The 19172-nt window shown below is 39.4% G+C and overlaps 3 protein-coding genes across 3 annotated transcripts in view; 2 read left to right on the forward strand and 1 right to left on the reverse strand.

Annotated features, from left to right (window-relative positions):
* Positions 1 to 5611, forward strand: part of arfgef3 (ARFGEF family member 3) — a 69151-nt gene extending 63540 nt beyond the window's left edge. Inside the window, exons 34-35 of the mRNA XM_079855096.1 lie at positions 438 to 1331; positions 3293 to 5611. Of these exons, the coding sequence (XP_079711222.1) occupies positions 438 to 1331; positions 3293 to 3484 (1086 nt within the window). The 3' untranslated portion in view covers positions 3485 to 5611. The remainder of the gene's footprint in view (positions 1 to 437; positions 1332 to 3292) is intronic.
* Positions 5612 to 8021: 2410 nt separating this feature from the next.
* LOC307149406 (uncharacterized protein) lies at positions 8022 to 12223 on the forward strand. The gene is made up of 2 exons (XM_079855706.1): positions 8022 to 8218; positions 11246 to 12223. Exons 1-2 carry the CDS (start codon positions 8069 to 8071, stop codon positions 11612 to 11614), a joined length of 519 nt encoding a protein of 172 aa, XP_079711832.1. The 5' UTR covers positions 8022 to 8068; the 3' UTR covers positions 11615 to 12223.
* A 1579-nt stretch (positions 12224 to 13802) lies between these two features.
* cox20 (cytochrome c oxidase assembly factor COX20) lies at positions 13803 to 15498 on the reverse strand. The gene is made up of 5 exons (XM_079855839.1): positions 15393 to 15498; positions 15289 to 15361; positions 14490 to 14604; positions 14341 to 14404; positions 13803 to 14032 (listed from the first exon to the last, which is right to left on the reverse strand). The coding sequence occupies exons 2-5, from the start codon at positions 15313 to 15315 to the stop codon at positions 13906 to 13908; spliced, it is 333 nt and encodes a 110-aa protein (XP_079711965.1). The 5' UTR covers positions 15316 to 15361; positions 15393 to 15498; the 3' UTR covers positions 13803 to 13905.
* Positions 15499 to 19172: the final 3674 nt, after the last annotated feature.

The raw sequence follows: 19172 nt of genomic DNA on the forward strand, positions 1-19172 counted from the left end.
AATGTGATTTCCCCCCCCCCACTTTCAATTCTTTTACTTCAATGAATGGTTAGATTTTTGCCGATTTTTTTAATGAAAGATCAAAAGGATAAACAATGTAGATTTATTTTTTACAGCCATTTTTGATCATATTTACCAGGGGTGCCATTAATTCTGACCACAACTGTATATTAAAAATAGTATATGTATAAATGAGCAAAAGTTGTTAGTTTCTGATACTAATGAATTTCTGATATTTTGCATAGCAACACAGTAATCACTTTACTTTGACAGCATAAACGCTGTCAGTTTTGCTGCTGCCGTTCTGACACACTGTAGATGTGTGAAACCTTACGGTGTTCATTAAGCGTAAGAATTTGTAATTTCAAATGATTTAACTGGTGAATATCTTTGTTCATGAAGCATCATCTCAATATGCTTTCCTGTTGGGTGTTCAGGCTTTGCTGTGTGCAATGCTGACGAACCAGGAGAACATGACGGTGGAGCAGGTGAAGAAGATCCTGAGTGAGGAAGAGGAGGGCGGCTCAGACTCGTCCCAGCAGTGCTCCTCCGAGGACGAAGATATCTTCGAGGAGATGGCCCAGGTGAGTCCTCCTCGTGCGCGGGAGAAGCGTCAGTGGCACGCTCGTGTGCCGTCTCTGAGCACACAACCCTCCAGCAGCGCAGACTGGGCCTGGCTGGTCAAACGCCTACACAAACTCTGCATGGACTCATGCAACAACTACATCCAGATGCACCTGGACCTGGAGAGCAGTTTAGGAGAACAACCCACACACCGGGCCGACCCACTCTTTTTCTTACCGCTTTTTAATTCGGAGACCTCCACGCCCTCCACCGGGGGCCTGTCGGGTCACGGGACGCCCTCCGAGGACAGTGTCCGCCTTCACCTTGACGAGACGCCCTCGGATGAGATCCTCAGTCCCGGTGGATCGAGTGCAAGTGTCCCCCAGCTGAGAGGAGACCGGAGAGACGGGGCCCGTAAGAAGGAGTGGTGGGAGAGTGCGGGAAACAAGCTGTACACCATCGCCACCGACAAAACCATCAGTAAACTCATGATCGAGTACAAGAAACGCAAACAGCAGCAGCAGCAGCACAATCACACTGTGTTTCCCAAAGATGCCACAGCGGGAGAGAAGAGGGGCGAGGCGGGGACCCTGCGCGGGCCGGACCCCCCGGGACCCCCGAGGCCTCAGCAACTGGTGGAGCCGGGGCCGATGCGACACTCCTTCAGCGCGGGGCCCGAGCTCCTGAGGCAAGAGAAGAGGACCCGATCCGGCTCCACGGCCAGCTCACACAACATCTCCATCAGAGACTCTGAGGCACAGATACAGGTGAGACCCACTGCACTTCAGCATCACTGCGGATCAGTCATTTTAAAATCATGAATAATGCATTTACCAAAGTTGAGTTTACCATAGGCCTCGTTTACACTGCAGGTCTTGATGCCCAATTTTGATTTGTTACCTTTATCCGATTTTTCTCGACCGTCCGTTTACACGTTCTTTCAACTGTGACCCATATCCGATTCATGCGTTTACACTTGCCATATCTGAAACATCGCGCATGCTTAAAGGGTTAAATTCTCTTGCAAAGATGGGCGGACGTGAAACGTGCTTGATCCTAGCTCTGCGATACACGCGAAGTTCGCCAAACATCACCATGATTATGAGGCGAAGGTGGACGAAAAGTGCCATCATTGCACAGATGCTTCAGTTATTGTGTGAGAGAGATCTCAGGACTGGTGGGAGCAGATTGTGTTTAAATATTGGCTTTAACGAGGAGCAGCGGGTCAGAAATTTTGTTGTGTACAGTGTACGACAATATGTTGTGTCAACGTTTGTCCACATTCCTCTCCTACGACGACAGCGTTTCGTCGGGTCATCCGTCGCTTTGCAGATGCACGTCGGGGTTTCTCTCGCCATTAAACCGCGGAGACGTAATGCCTCAGAAAATCCGATCAGCCTGTTTACGTGACAGTCGCATTGGCACATATCCGATTTATTTCCACATATAAACCGATCTCGAAATATCCGAATGCATGCATTTTTTTCCTGTTTACACTGTCATAGAACACATCCGATCTGTCTGCGCGCGACGCAAAGGGACGGATGGTGTCATCGTAGGAGAGGAATGTGGACAGACGTTGACACAACATATCAAAGGTTGGCTTGCTCATCCTAAAGTTTTGGACCTGCTGCTCCTCGTTAAAGCCCGTCACAATCTGCTCCCGCCAGTCCTGAGATCTCTCTCGCACACAATAACTGAAGCATATGCACAGGCTGCAATGATGGCACTTTTCGTCCTCCTCCGCCTCATAATCATGGTGATGTTTGGCGAACTTCGCATATATCGCAGAGCTAGCATCAAGCATTTTTCGCGTTCGTCCATCTGTGCAAGATAATTTAACCCTTTAAGCATGCGCAATGTTTCAGATAGTATGTCAATTGTAAACACATGAATCGGATATGGGTCACAATTGAAAGAACATGTAAAACATGTAAAAAAAAAAAAAAAAAAAAATATATATAGCCAACAAATCAGAATTGGGCATCAAGACCTGCAGTGTAAACAAGGCCTCTGAGGCCTAATCGTTTTTCAAACGAGTCATAAGCCATTTAGTTGTGACGTCAAGACGAAACATTAGCATATTGCCGACACCAGGGAAAACTTGAAACCCTTCAAACACTACAGCTGATCCCTGTGGATGCTGAGAAGACGCTGTGCTCTACAATGTGACGGTAAAGCCAGTTTTATTTTCACTGCCCAAGGATGAGCATGTGAAGAATCAGTGGTCAATAACTCCAATAAAGTTACATCGAGTGTAACCTAATTCTGTATTTTTAGTAGAATCATGAATATTTCTATTCTGGCGTCACCATTGAGCTGATCATTCCTGATATAACACCAATGTAGCATTTGAATGAAAAGTACTTTTTATTAACCGTTTATCATGTGTCTGGGAAGTAATCATATTTTAAGCCAATATTTTGGATTTATTTAAAGTTTCGTGAGAGTATAATATCATATCGTGAGATAGTATCATGTATCGAACCGAATCGTGACACGAGTGTATTTACACACCTACTATATTTTTACATTAAAACAATTTTGCTACATATTTTTGTTTTGTTTTATAGCCTTCAGAAGGAATTAAACCAATTGTGAAATTTAATAGAAGAATATAGAGTCAAATTACAGAACTTTCAGTGTTTTTTTCTGGAATTGCATATTTCTTGTATTGGACTGATATTCTTTTATGCATATTTTATGTCATGTCGATTTTCCTGCGCAGGCCTGGACCAACATGGTCCTCACGATCCTGAATCAGATCCAGGTGTTGTCGGACCCCACGTTCATGGCCCTCCAGCCAGCCGTGTTCCCCTGCATCAGTCAGCTGACCTGTCATGTGACCGACCTCAGAGTGAGGCAGGCGGTGCGCGAGTGGCTCGGGCGAGTGGGGCGCGTTTATGACATCATCCTGTGATGACCCGGCTCGTGTGCTTTACTCTCCGCTCATGCATTCTGTGACGTCTAACTATTTTTACCGTAGTGCACAGTGATCTCTGTGTAATACAAAACCCTTCTGCGAATGTTCTTCAATATCCATGCTGTTATATTCAGAATCTATATTTTTTATCTCTGAATGTGCATTGGCTTTAAATGTACATGTGCCATATACAGAATTATGTTGTTTTTCTCTCATCTAACCCTTTAAAACTTCAACTTTAAACTCCCCTGAACATTTCAACCGGTTAAAGTCGTTGCACAATGAAACGTGGAACTTAATGCACTTTCGTTAATGCTTTGATTAATATATCTAAAGCATGAACTTGTGCTTTGCTAAATGCAGTTTTATGTTAGTATCATCACAACATGGTTCATGTACATATTATACAATGCCTTAAAATAGAAGTAATCAGAGGAATTGGCTTTAGTTAGATATTTAATTCTGAACAAAAACACTGTACAAGACATTACGTGCTTTTGTAGAATCAGCTATAGTTTAAAATCAGGAGCCCGGATGTGTTGGCTTCATCTCCGTTTGTTTCTGTCTGTAAATCTGGAAGCACTGGAGTCGCGTTCAACCTTCACAAGAAAGCTGTTTAATATCTAATGTCCAACGTCCATCCAGTCAGGCAGAAACTGTGTGCCATAGATCCCACTACCCATAATCCAACGGGAATCTATGGTTTAAAACATCAGACACTAGTTTTAGAGTTCACCAAACATCTGACTAAACTTGAATAAAACAGTGAGAAATCAAATGTACAGTAAGTGTAGTTTTTACAGCTGTACCGTATGTTGTCTTAAAAACCTAAAAGCCACTTGTAGAAGTTATCATCTCAAACAGTTTAGGGATCTTTTAACTGGAGACGATTTACAATCTATTTATTAAAACTGGATATGTTTGCACATTTAGAGGCATACAATTTTAACGCTTTATCCCAAATATATTTTATTCCTTGATATTCTAAAACTGCAGTTGTTTGAATATTCATTTTTGCCTTCAATCATCTGCATGTATTATGTATATGTTGATTTTTATGTGCGTGTGAAAAAGGATATTTATTTTGTGATGCTTAATGTTATTAAGAGAAATTTGCTCAACACGTATGACAAGCTACAAAGAAATGGTATGTAATTCATATACAGTTATTTCAAAAAAGGCTTCTGCGCTGTATACTTTATGTGCAATGGGAACTATGAAAATGTGGACCCATATACAGATATTCTTTACATGTATCCAGTGCACACAGCCTGTGTTTCATGATCTTAGTGAGAATGTATAATCTTTAGCTCTATTTATTGCTCATATTCAGTTGTGTTTATGGAAACTGCTTGGCATAAACAACAGGGGGAGATTAAACTGGATGTTGAAAGGGACCAAAGACAAATTTATGTGACAAATGTATATTCAATATGAGACTGAATTCTGAAAAACTATTATGTACTTTATTTTTAGCAAAACAGAGTTTAAAGCCTGATTTGTCCAGAGATTTGTTTTCTTTGATCTTTTTTTGTTCCTCTTCTTCTTTTTGTTTCTTTTTCTAGGTACACACTGAAGGATACTCTACATTTGTCTAGTTTGTGTCGGTTTTGTAAGTAGTCGACAGCACAAAAGTTCAGTTTGAACAGATTGTGAATATGTTCAGACAGTGTTTTGTCTGGACAAAAATAAGGACTTGATATTTTGAGTGGATGTTTAGTGCAAATGATTGGTTTGAAACTAAACTTTCAGCGCTTGGTCTAAATCCATAGGAAAACACCATGGATTATGTTGTGCAGACTTAAGCTAAACATAAAAATACAAGCTAAAACAGATAATACTCAAAACATGTCTTAATTTCATAATGCCACTCCATTCCCAGTGCACTAACATTAATCATCCCATAATGTACCACGCATATAAATTATTTTAAATACGCTGGCGAGGATATGTTAGTGTGTGTTTTGGAGGGAGTGCGCTCAGTACTTGTTTACTACATGCTGTTTATATCAAACTTCTGTCAATCAACTGCAGTACATGTGCATTACGCTGAATGTGCTCTGAAGTGTTTATTGGACGATCATTTATGTTGTAAGTGTTGTAGAATAAATAAGCAGAATTACAAACCGTGTGTGTTTTATTATTGGCAAGATTGACTGGCAAGTTTATTCTGTTTAATATTACTATTAAATCACATATGCACATATAAAGCAAACTGATTTGCAAAAACCAGAACTTTTCTTTTGAGTGGTAATATCACTTTTGAGTGATAGTAACATGCCTAAGACTTTTGCACAGTACTGTATATATATATATATATATAGTTCATGTTAATCTCAACATTTACTAATACATTTTTTCAAGATCAAAAGTTGTATCTGTTAACATTAACGCACTGTATTCTAACATGAATATTAATAAATCTCTAAAAATTGCTCACTGTCAGTTCATGTTAATGCATCACCTAATGTTAATAAACAAGACCTTATTGTAAAGTATTACCTCATTAATGTAATTGTATTAGACAATAAAATAGCAAATCAGTTTGTCAAAATTTGTAATGTTATATCTATTGTTCTATAGTTTATATTTTTAAATAATGCAAACAAATAAAGGCAATAATCTCCATTTGACATGCATTGGAAAGAATACGTTTGAAAAAATCTGATTTCTGCATTGATTGCTCATAAAATGTGTCTGATCTTAATTTATAACCCAAAAAAACTGTTACCTTAAAAAAAAAAAACAGTATTTTGATGTCATACACGACCGGTCTACGCAGCGCCGCTTCAAGTCAAACACACCTAACACACTTGCGTCATATTTAAAAAGTATGATTTCCATTATGGTTAAAGAGATAGATAGTGGTCAATAAAATGCACTTAAAAATAAATAGACTATTACGACACGTCTCAGTCATGTATAGCCAGCATTTAGTAGATATTTCTAGAGGTCTTTAACTGTTATCCTGAGATAGTTATCCTTTCAGGATTGTCTTCAAGTGATCTTTGCAGGAGCTCATGGAGAGAGTAGAAACTGTCCAGCATTTGCTACTCTTGAGTTGATGAACACCAAGGTCTTTAGCAATGCTTTTGTTGCATTTTCCAGCTTTGTGCATCTTTATAGTGCACTTTAAAGGTCCGGTGAAAGCTTTTGGGAAACCAAACGTTCTTGAGAAGACCAGATTTGTCTTTGTGCCTTTATTTAAAGGACAGGGAGGGAACCTGTGTGACCCACACTTCCAATCTCATCTCTTTAATTGACTCAAATAGCTTTTGGAAAGACGTTACACGGAGGTTCACTTACTGTACTTTTCCCAGCCTGCCCTTTCAATGATCACTCAACGTCTTCAATAAAAATTTGAAAAATAGAGAATTTGTGTGTAATTACTTCAGTCAGATTGTGTTTGTCTATAATTGTGACTTAAATTAATAAGTAATCAATGCATAAATCCAGATCGATTTTCAGAGGGCTCACAAACTTGCCACTTTATATATCAGCCCATTGTTATAGCAAATGTACGTATAGTACTGTGCAAAAGTCTTAGGCATGTTAATATACCCTCCCCAAAAATGGTTTTAAGTCAGTTATTTATATCTTTTGCTGTAGTGTGTCAGTAGGAAATATCAGTTTACATTTCCAAACATTCTTTTTGCCATTAATTGAAATAATCCAGTGAGATTTGTGTATGCACAAGGAGTCTGACAACAGCCGGTGTGATCTGATCTCACCATCATCGAGTCCGTCTGTGATTACATGAAGAAACAGAAGAAACTGAGACAGACTAAATCCAGAAGAACTGCGGGAACGTCTCCAAGACGCTTGAAGAAACCTTCCTGCAAAGCTCTCTGAGAAACTATGCGCAAGTGTACCTGGACAAAAGCCGTTTTAAACGCAAAGGGTCGTTACACCATATATTGATTTGAATTAGTTAATAGAAGTTAAATCATAAATAAATTCAATTTGTGATTTTATTTTTGAAAGCATTCTCACTTTACAGCATTTTAACACAAGTGCCAGTGCTTTTCACAGTCCTGTAGCTTTGCAGGAAGGTTTCTTCAAGCGTCTCGGAGACGTTCCCGCAGTTCTTCTGGATTTAGTCTGTCTCAGTTTCTTCTGTTTCTTCATGTAATCACAGACGGACTCGATGATGGTGAGATCAGATCATACCGTCAAACTCCTTGTGCATACACAAATCTCACTGGATTATTACAATTAATGGCAAAAAGAATGTTTGGAAATGTAAACTGATATTTCCTACTGACACACTACAGCAAAAGATATGAATAACTGACTTAAAACCATTTTTGGGGTGGGGATATTAACATGCCTAAGACTAAGTATATGATCATATGTGTTTCACATTCCAATTTTTTTGCTAAAGAAAGTCAGTCGTTGGAGAAAATAAGTAGTGCAAGTTAGGTCTATTCCCGAAGCCATGGGATTGGACCCGGCTGCCCTCACAGCTGTGTGATGTATGTAGGCCAGTTGTGTTAAGAATGATTGGATGCTCCGGCACCAACTCTTGATCCCTGAGAGTCGAGCTGCTTCTAGACGGGGTATAAGCCATTAATGCTATAGATGGTGCAGCTGTGCACTATCAGCACTCACAGAGCAAACATGCGTGTGCTCCTGGACAGCAGCTGGATTCAGTTCGGCCCGGCGGGACGGGGCTCGTACGACTGGGTCGCAGGCGCATCCGCTCCGCCATCAACTGAGGACCGTCTCAAGGTAAAACTCTTTCCTTTGCTAAGTTAAAAACCTCTTTTCACAGGCTTACAACTGTCCTTGATTTTAAATGTTGAATTTTTCTGATTAGTGTTTTTGATGTGGTTTTTGACTCCTTTTATCATTTGTTTTGCGGGTCTTGTTTTTTTGTTTTTTTTAAGATATTTATCCTGTTGTACAGCACAATGGCCAATTACTGTTGCTTTTTTAGTGCTATATAAATAAAAGTTGGTTGGTTGATTGATTAGAGACTAAGCAGATGAGGTAAATCAACCATAAGTGCACTCAATCCTCCAGGAGAAGCTTATCGCATCTCTATATGACTGCTTTCATCCAGAAGTTATCATATCTCATATCGTAATCTGTCCTCGTCTGATACCATCACTCGCATACACAGATAAGCAGTGATACGGTGTAAGTCTCAGGCAGAACATGATTTCACCAAGTGCAACATGTTTCAACATCTTTGTTGATCCTGAAACAACAATCAACCAATCAGATTTGAAGGACAAGGTTACAGTTTTTGTCAAGTTTAGGCTTACAACCAGGGTTAGGTGCATCTACATCAGTGTTCTTCATCTACTGTTTCCCTCTGATTTTAGGAATAACTTATGGGTAGGGTTAGGTTTAGGGGTAGGGATATAGTTGGGATTACATTTTCGGACAGGAATGTTGTTCCTGAATCAACAAAATATGTTGACCCAGGAATGCGGCAATCGGTTGTCGATTGCTTCTGGCTCAATCATATCTGATGGAATGTTTGAACTAATATTGTTTAATAATAATATAGTATGTATAATATAATATCTGAGCAATATCACACAAGCAGGAATACGTTATATAAGAAATAATTGATGATGAGCTACTGAATTACATAAAAATAATGCACAACTGGGTGGTAATGCAAAGCAACTGGACCGACTAGAGTCAATTAATCCATTTACACTCACCTAAAGGATTATTAGGAAAACACCTGTTCAATTTCTCATTAATGCAATTATCTAATCAACCAATCACATGGCAGTTGCTTCAATGCATTTAGGGGTGTGGTCCTGGTCAAGACAATCTCCTGAACTCCAAACTGAATGTCAGAATGGGAAAGAAAGGTGATTTAAGCAATTTTGAGCGTGGCATGGTTGTTGGTGCCAGACGGGCCGGTCTGAGTATTTCACAATCTGCTCAGTTACTGGGATTTTCACGCACAACCATTTCTAGGGTTTACAAAGAATGGTGTGAAAAGGGAAAAACATCTAGTATGCGGCAGTCCTGTGGGCAAAAATGCCTTGTTGATGCTAGAGGTCAGAGGAGAATGGGCTGACTGATTCAAGCTGATAGAAGAGCAACTTTGACTGAAATAACCACTCGTTACAACCGAGGTATGCAGCAAAGCATTTGTGAAGCCACAACACGCACAACCTTGAGGCGGATGGGCTACAACAGCAGAAGACCCCACCGGGTACCACTCATCTCCACTACAAATAGGAAAAAGAGGCTACAATTTGCACAAGCTCACCAAAATTGGACAGTTGAAGACTGGAAAAATGTTGCCTGGTCTGATGAGTCTCGATTTCTGTTGAGACATTCAGATGGTAGAGTCAGAATTTGGCGTAAACAGAATGAGAACATGGATCCATCATGCCTTGTTACCACTGTGCAGGCTGGTGGTGGTGGTGGTGTAATGGTGTGGGGGATGTTTTCTTGGCACACTTTAGGCCCCTTAGTGCCAATTGGGCATCGTTTAAATGCCACGGCCTACCTGAGCATTGTTTCTGACCATGTCCATCCCTTTATGACCACCATGTACCCATCCTCTGATGGCTACTTCCAGCAGGATAATGCACCATGTCACAAAGCTCGAATCATTTCAAATTGGTTTCTTGAACATGACAATGAGTTCACTGTACTAAAATGGCCCCCACAGTCACCAGATCTCAACCCAATAGAGCATCTTTGGGATGTGGTGGAACGGGAGCTTCGTGCCCTGGATGTGCATCCCACAAATCTCCATCAACTGCAAGATGCTATCCTATCAATATGGGCCAACATTTCTAAAGAATGCTTTCAGCACCTTGTTGAATCAATGCCACGTAGAATTAAGGCAGTTCTGAAGGCGAAAGGGGGTCAAACACAGTATTAGTATGGTGTTCCTAATAATCCTTTAGGTGAGTGTATATGATTACCACACTTCATTTTACATTTACATGCTGTGCTCATGTCGTCATTACCGTAATTTCGGGACGACGACACGTGACGTTCTTGTCTGAGCTATTCACGTCTTCAGACTCATATGTGCTTCAATGCCAACACTATCAACGCCTAAATGAATCTGCAGCCGTCGGGTGAAGTTGGAGCTCTCAGAAAATTCCCAGTTTACAAGTTGTTATTAGAAGCTCAATGAGGACGTGAACGCTTTTTACAAGTTGGAATGTCAACGTAATTACGACATGGCGTGAACGCACCTACATTTCCAAATTTAGCAAACACCTTTATCACAAGAGAGAAACAAAAGCAATTTGTCAAGGATATTCTATTAATATTCTCGACAACCTCTGTAGTCTCATTTAGACTCTTGTTAACAACCGCCTTTGGATTTACTGATGTATTTTATGTAGAGTAAAATGTAAAAAAAAAAACACTGATTTTTGGGAGATGGAACTGGAAGCGCTAAAACTCAATTCTGGGTTTTGGCCACCAAAAATACATGTTTTTTCAATGATGTTAATTGTTTACAGTGTGAAACAACAAAATTAGAACACAACAATATTTATTAAGAATAACAAAAATCTGAGTGATTTTGGGTCAAGAGAGGATGAAATCGTAATCAAGTAATGTTTTATCTTGTGTATGAATATCCCCCAAAAAATAGGTTTACAATTTGAAAACTTACATTTATGAATATAAAATCTACATAGGAAAAGAATTAGTAATAAACACTGCAGTTTTCCAGGAGGCCTCAGAATATGATCCTGTGATGATGATGATGATGATGATGGTGTGATGTCTTACGTGTCTGTTGTCATGTGTTGCCAGGGTTACTGGAACGAACTGACTTCAAGCAAGGTCGAGGAGAAAGCGGAGGTGACGCTCTATGTTGCCATAACAACGGGCTCGTTGCTCTTCCTCTTGGGATTTGTCTTTTTCGTTTACAAAAGATGTTCCAGGGACAAAGAGACCACGACCACAGTAATAACACTGGACGGCACCGCTGAGTTTCTGTCCACTTTGGAGGAAGGAGACCGCACTGAGGACGGGAATGACGGGGTTTTCCTGATGGTTTACCTACCGGCTCCATACGAGAAAACCCTGACGAAGATCGCGCGCGCCGCCAGCACTTCCGGCTCACACTCTGAACTGGAGATTGAGGAATTAGACACAGAAAACTGCAGTGATCAAGAGTGATCCTTCAAAGCTCATATTTCACCTCCAATGTAAAGCATATCGATCCAAATAATGCATTAACACTAACAACATGGTATGGGAGTATCACTGTTTTCTTTGGAATCCTATGTAAATAACATGAATGTGGTAATAGCCTTTACCATACCTTTACCATGGTACCACCACAGCAGTTTTTGTAAGGAAGTAGTGCCAGCTTTGTTTTTGAATATTTATGATCTATGGAACTACAGAATATTTATTAATCGGAATGGAATACCAAAGGATTTGATTTTGTTTCTCCAAACTTTATTAGTAGTGTTGTAATCTTGTATATAATAAAGTATAGGGTATAGGCCCTAGTCTTTTTTTGTCTGCGATGTGTTAAATGGTTTTAATAGTTTTGCAACATTTTTAAAGATGGGAACTTCTTGTATCTCAATAGTTCTCTTTTTTGTAAAATATTTTTACCTCATCATTATTTCATTGGTAAGAAATGTTCAATAATGGAGATGTTATCAGCAGTGACACATAAAAACAATAATATATTTTTCTCTAGTTAATATCAGCTCTTTCACCACATTATGTGATTCTGCAAGCAAATTGAAATAAAATTAAATTGCATTACCATGCAAATTGGTTTGAGAAACTGAATCATTGAACTGAGGATTTTGAGTATCTCTATATCTCTATATTTGAGTGTGTCTACTCTGAACAAGAGGGGGAAACTCCATCTTTCTATCACATTGTTACATGGTTAAAAAGCACACGTCTTTATATTGTTAACCATGTCAAATTCCACCTTCTTTAAGTTGTTGTGTTGTGGTCATATAAGGTAAATGTGATCCAACTCCAGTTTTAATGAAATCGCTATAACACTCAACATGCTTTCTTTCTCACCGAAGCTCTCGAGAATCAACAGATATAGATCTTAATATACCACATATTAGAAATGTCTATAGCACATTAGACACACTATTTACACTATATTCAGCGTACAAAAAGTAGCCATAATGCAAGTAGCCACTGGTTACTGTGCAAAGGTGACTTTAAACTGTTAAAAATATCCAAGGAAGACGAGACCAAGCATCATGCAAATGCGAGTCAATGGGAACTTCCATCTTTAATTCTTTATAAATTTTTTTAAAAAATCGACGTTTGTACTTTAAAAGGGCTAAACGAACTGCCTCAGGAATATCACTGTAACAAAGACCTGTAGGGTTCAAGTGATCTTCCTCCAGCATGAAGAGAAGTAAACTGTGAAGAGAACCATGTCTGTGTTTAGTGTATGAATACACACTCGAAAGAAAACGCACCTACTAAGAACCAGAAAGCAGACTGGCCCCTTACAAATGATCTGGATTATCTTACTTCAGTCACACTTGATTGAGATTTATTTTATTTTTTTCCACTAATTTAACTTTTCTATAGCCTACGCCATTTTTTTTTTTTTTTTTACATTTACTTTTAACCAGTTGGTATCAAGGTAACTTTCAGTGAGGAATAATGTCAGATGCCCTCAAGTTTATTTGGTTGCCAAAGAGTATGTCTCTTCATTTTGAACACAATATTGTCATTTCTACCTAACAAATTCTTGCTTCAAAAATGTGATTGTTGTATATTTTTTCATAATGCAGTTTCCAATATGTTTTTTAATCTCATGTCGCATCTGCAGCCCCTTTAGTAAGACTCAATTACCCCTTCATCAGCCTCAAACCAGTGTTTCTTAATGACACACATGATCATAACTAGACTAAATATAGACATAATAACACAGAAAGTAGAAAAGTATGTTGCATTGCTGTGGATTATACCTGTTACTCCTTAAACAGCGTTCATTTTAAAAGTCATGCTTTCTGTCGTAGGTTCAACAAACCAAAATCAGTCTCTTTTTGGCTGGAACCTGCTTTAATAACACCTCATGTGTTACCTCACCTCACCAATGACCGTGTGGTACAGCGCCATCGTGTGTTTCACCGCGGAACTGCAGCTGTTAAAACACCCGATGATCACCAGGAAAAGGATATGGCTATTATTCAGTGTGTTCTCCTTTTATTCTGTATTTGTACTTCACATCAGAGCTCGGGGAAAATAGTTTCATTACCAAAGAGTACTTCTTGTTGTTGCAAATTAACAAATAGATCTTTGACTTTGCTTCTATGCGTTTAAGAGACATTCTGCCTACAACATATTCTTAAAATAAAAATAAGCATTTGTTTAACTTTAAAACATTTTTATTACAAACATTTCACATATTTGATTATGCAATAAATAAAGTGGCATTCACATTAAAGGCATCAGGCAAGGAACATCTACTAATCTTCTGTCTTTTTCCGTGTGGGATCCAAATTTGTGCCTTCATAAATGACTTTATTCTTCATGCCGTCCTGAATGATTCTCTGCTGAACACGCAGCTTGGCATTATTATATCTGCAGTAGAACCTGTGAAATAATGAGATAAACATGAGATAAACAGCTGAACCTCATGATACCTATACCTCCTGATTATATAGCATTTTTTTTTTCTACATTTTACAAGACAATTCATTATAATTTCCCCCATTCTAATGCACATTTTCATATTCACATTTCTGTAATGGACTAAAAAAAAAAAAACTTTTTTGGGATTTTACTTGTTTGATAATATGTTGATTAAAATATATGCTTCTTACTGTAAAGTAAAAAAACCTGTAATTTTACAGTATTAAGAACCTAATTATAGTTCCAATGCCTGTTTTTGAGACACGCACCACGAGCCCAGACTCGTAAGCATGAATCCTGCGACACCCACGTCAAACGACCTCTTTACTCGACCTGTGAACGACAAGTTGAGCCTTACATTAAAGACATAAAACAGAAACATTATTAATACTGAAGATCAACAGAATCATGCTCTTACTTGTTGCCAGAAAGTGCAGCAGTCCTGCCACTAGTGACGCCCCGGCTCCGTGTAGAAGAGATTCCCGAGCACACGGCGTATTCTGGATGTCAAGGATCCCCAGCACCTTCAGGCCCTGTGTGTGTGTGTGTGTGTGTGTGTGTTATAATCTTAGGGTCCAATTAATGGTTGACCACTCTAGCCTATTCATTTATTTGTATAAAATGCCACTGATTACAAAAATACAGTGTGTATCTTTGCCACTCATTCACTACACTGATTTAAATCTCCTCTGGGTTCAGTGAATAAATATTAATGACAGACTCAAAACTTACACTAAATAGCATGTTTATATGAGTATCTCTAGACCATTACAATAAAGTACAGTGAAAATACCATGTTATAGTATCAGATAGCAATACCATGGTACTTTTATGTTGTTGCTAGAAATCAAGGTGAATGTCACCATAACAGTGTAGGCTCAAAGGCATAAGGCTCAGTGCCCTGCATCCAGACCCTGACCATGGTTTTAGTACAGATAAAAGAAATAAAACATGGTTATTGTAGTGTAACCACAAATTAACCACGGTTTTGCTACACTAACCATAGTTTAACCATGGTATTTGTAGTAAAACAAATGGTATTGTTATAAAAATGGTAGCTAATCAATCCGCCAAAAAAAACATAGTTACTACACTTTTACTATAATAAAACCATGGTTAATTTGTGCAAGGTTAATTGTGTCCAGGGTAAATATGACCGTGTCTTATAAACACCAGCGTAATATCTGACTAACATTCTTGAATAAAATGACACCCACTTGGCTCTTACCGCCCTCCTCGGTCATGTTCGAGATGAATTTTCAACACAATCATTCAACCAAGTTCATCTGCGTTATGACAGAGCCCGTCTACGGATTCTCTGGTTATGAAATGTTAACCCAATACTTTTGCGGTGCGCTGAAAAATCCTTCCTGACGGAACACTTTAGCTGGCGATCGTTGGTTCCGGTGTTTACAGTAATGGGCAAAAAGTAAAATAGGTTACTACTAGTGTAAAATAAAATAAAGATTATATTTCCAGTGTTTATATATTGAAATAAATATGCACAACAGAGAAAACTAACTATAGATTCGCTATAGATAAGTTTCTGATAAGTTTTAGTTTTAGTTTTTGATCCTGTGTAGACTAAATGAGATGCTTCATCCCCTTTAAATGCCATGTGGTACAAAACAATACATAACAAGAGTTTATTTTAGACTATAGATAGATTTACGATGACGTCACATTTCTCCCGCAACTCCTTACGGCGCCATCTTGTGTGTCAAGTGGGTCAAGCGTTTGTGTTACGGAGCATGATAATATCCTGAATCGGCATTATTCTGAACATGAAAATCATACGATTATTCTCCGTTTGGCTGGAGTTAATGTTCAGTGCTGCTCTTGTGAACATTTAGAGGTTTTGTGCTCTGGAGATGTGACACTTTATCTAATCATTTCCAAGATGGGCTAGCTAAATGCGCTAACGTTAGCTCTCATCGGCTGTCAAATCGCTGTACCCAGGCGGCTACTATCGACACAGCCCTTGAGAGGTGATGGCTGGGCAGAAGCACACTCTGACGATTGTCCACCTTCATCACTTTCTCTGTGGCCACATCAGCTGGTCGAGCCAGAGGCAAAGGCTAAACCTGAAGCACATCGCTCCGTGCCTCTGCTCTCCATCTCTCTCCTACACACTAAATTAGTTCGGAGCGTTGTGTTGTTGTTTTTTTACCCAGATGGTGTTGTCTTGACACTGAGTCTAAATGTAGGCTACCGTATAATAAAGGCTGTGCAGATATCAGCCGCCTGGCTACAGCGATGTGAACCGCCAATGCAGGGCTCCAGACTAACATTTCCACGAGGGAGAGAGAGCAAGACAGCGCTTAGTTTGGAGACGGTGAAGTTTTGTTTACACTTTCGCCTGGCTCCGAAGAGAGAGAGAGAGTGCACGCGCGCGACCGTCTCTCTCTCTCTCTCTCTCTCTCTGCTCGTTCTTTCAGTTAAACATGCGCCCAGTTCATCTACATTACTCACCGATCAAATAAGACTTTGGCGGGACAAAAATTCACTTTGGCGGGCGCTAAAACAAGTTCAATGCAGGAGAATTCATGCGTGAATTTAACTGAGTAGTACATGACCATGCACTCGCACAAATGCGACCATATAAAATTTTAACTCGCACATTCTAACAAAATAATTGTATGCTTCCAGAGACTTTCTTCCTCTTAATTCGTCAAAAGTGTACGCACTAACGGTGTGGATGAGATACTTGGCAATGTCCATTTCCTGAATATCGGGTACGCTGCAGGATTAGCCTACATGTCCTCTTTCGACATTGTGTAAGGATCCTTTCCATCGATATAACTCAATTTCTCATCATATCTTGACTTGCCAACATCGTCTAATGTGTCCCTATAAATAACCTTCACCTTGTCGCCAGGTTTGGAGGAATTTGTCATCGTTATCTCAACACAAAAGAGTCAAAAATACTTTATATTAACTGGCTTTCTATTAATGCAGCACAGTGGCTTACTGACAGCTTTGACACACAACATGGCGGCGCGCCGCAGAGGATAATGGGTAATTCGCGAAACGGAAACCCATCTATACGAATTTATAGTTTGGAGTCATATCTTTCCCTGATCCTTTAAAAGTTACTATACTCTACAGTAGCCAACTATCACGTTCATGTTCACTGTTCTCACGCAGTAAAAAATACATTGCAGAGCAAAGGAACAAAGTCTGTGCATTTTATTATGAAATTGACTGAATGAATGCGCGCCATCGTGAGAGATCGCTGTAGCACGTGAACCGATCATCTCTTCCTCTTTAATACTAGTTATAGCACAAAATAAACATGAATGAACAATGAGAGGTTGAAGAATACAGTACAACTTACCGAAATGTAGCTTATGTAATCGCGCAATCAGCATTTCAACCACAAAAAGATGTCAATAAAACAGCTTGTAAACAATGTCATGTAATGTTACATTTATCACATGCCATTCAGTGACCACTTGATAGTTAGCTAGAAAAATTAACTCGTTTTGCTAAAAAATATGCACTATATTAAATATTGATAAATTTTTTGTCTCATTAAAAGTTATTATTATAAAAAAAATCATTATATGCAAATATACAAATACAGTTGAAACCAGAAATTTACATAGGCTACACTTCAGAAAAAAACACAAAAACCTTTATTTCTTTACTGTCATACATTAAATCAGAGTAAACTTTTTCTGTTTTAGATCAATAAATATTAACATATTTTTTGCATTTGTTAAATGTCAGAATCGAGCGAGGGAGAATTTTTATATATTTTTTTAATCACTTTCATCAAAGTCAGAAGTATACATACACTAAGTTTATTGTGTCTTTAAACAAAAAGAAAACTCCAGATGATTCCATTCTGAGCTTAAGAAGCTTCTGATAGGTTAATTGATTCCATTTGAGTTAATTGGTGGCACACCTGTGGATGCATATAAAGGCACACCTCAAACACAGAGCCTCTTTCTTTGACATCATGGGAAAATCAAGAGAAATCAACCAAGACATCAGGAAAAGAATTGTGGACCTCCACAAGTGTGGCTCATCCTTAAAGCTGGGACAGAGATGGGTCTTGTGCATTTTGCCCACTTGGGTCCCACCTAGTACCAAGTGCCATCCTATATGAAATCCATGTGGGCAGTTGGTATGGGGCCATTATGGAACCCGCGGACAATCCCATACAGAGCCCATTTTTCAGCCCATTTCAAACCCACATGGGCCCCATATACAAATGTCGGCGGGGTTAAGCTGGGACTGAGATGGGTCTTGTGCATTTTGCCCACTTGGGCCCCACCTAGTACCAAGTGCAATCCTACATGAAATCTATATGGGCAATTAACATGGGACCATTATGGAACCCGCGGACAATCCCATACAGAGCCCATTTTTCAGCCCATTTCAAACCCACATGGGCCCCACATACAAATGTCTACTGGGTTAAAGCTGGGACAGAGATGGGTCTTGTGCATTTTGCCCACTTGGGTCCCACCTAGTACCAAGTGCAATCCTACATGAAATCCATCTGGGCAATTAACATGGGGCCATTATGGAACCCAAGGACATCCTACATGGGGCCCATTTTTCAGCCCATTTCATACCCATATGGGCCCCACATACAAATGTTGGCTGGGTAGGTGCAATTTCCAGATGCCTGAAGGTCCCACGTTCATCTGTTCAGACAATAATACGCAAGTATAAAAAACATGGGAATGTACAACCATCATACCGCTCAGGAAGGAGACGGATTCTGAGTCCCAGAGAGGAATGTTTTTTGGTGTGAAATGTGCGAATCAATCCCAGGACAACAGCAAAATACCTTGTGACGATGCTAGCTGAAACTGGTAAGACAGTGTCATTATCCACAGTAAAACGAGTCCTGTACCACCATGAGCTAAAAGGTTACTCTGGGAGAAGAAAGCCATTACTTCAAAACCACCATAAAAAAGCCAGACTACAGTTTGCAACTGCACATGGGGACAAAAATCTTCATTTCTGGAGACATGTCCTGTGGTCTGACGAAACAAAAATTGAACTGTTTGGCCATCCCAACTGTGAAGTATGAGGGTGGTAGTATAATGTTGTGGGGCTGCTTTGCTGCAGAAGGGACTGGTGC

This window comes from Squalius cephalus (assembly GCF_949319135.1).
Source record: "Squalius cephalus genome assembly, chromosome: 21".
NCBI lineage: Eukaryota > Metazoa > Chordata > Actinopteri > Cypriniformes > Leuciscidae > Squalius > Squalius cephalus.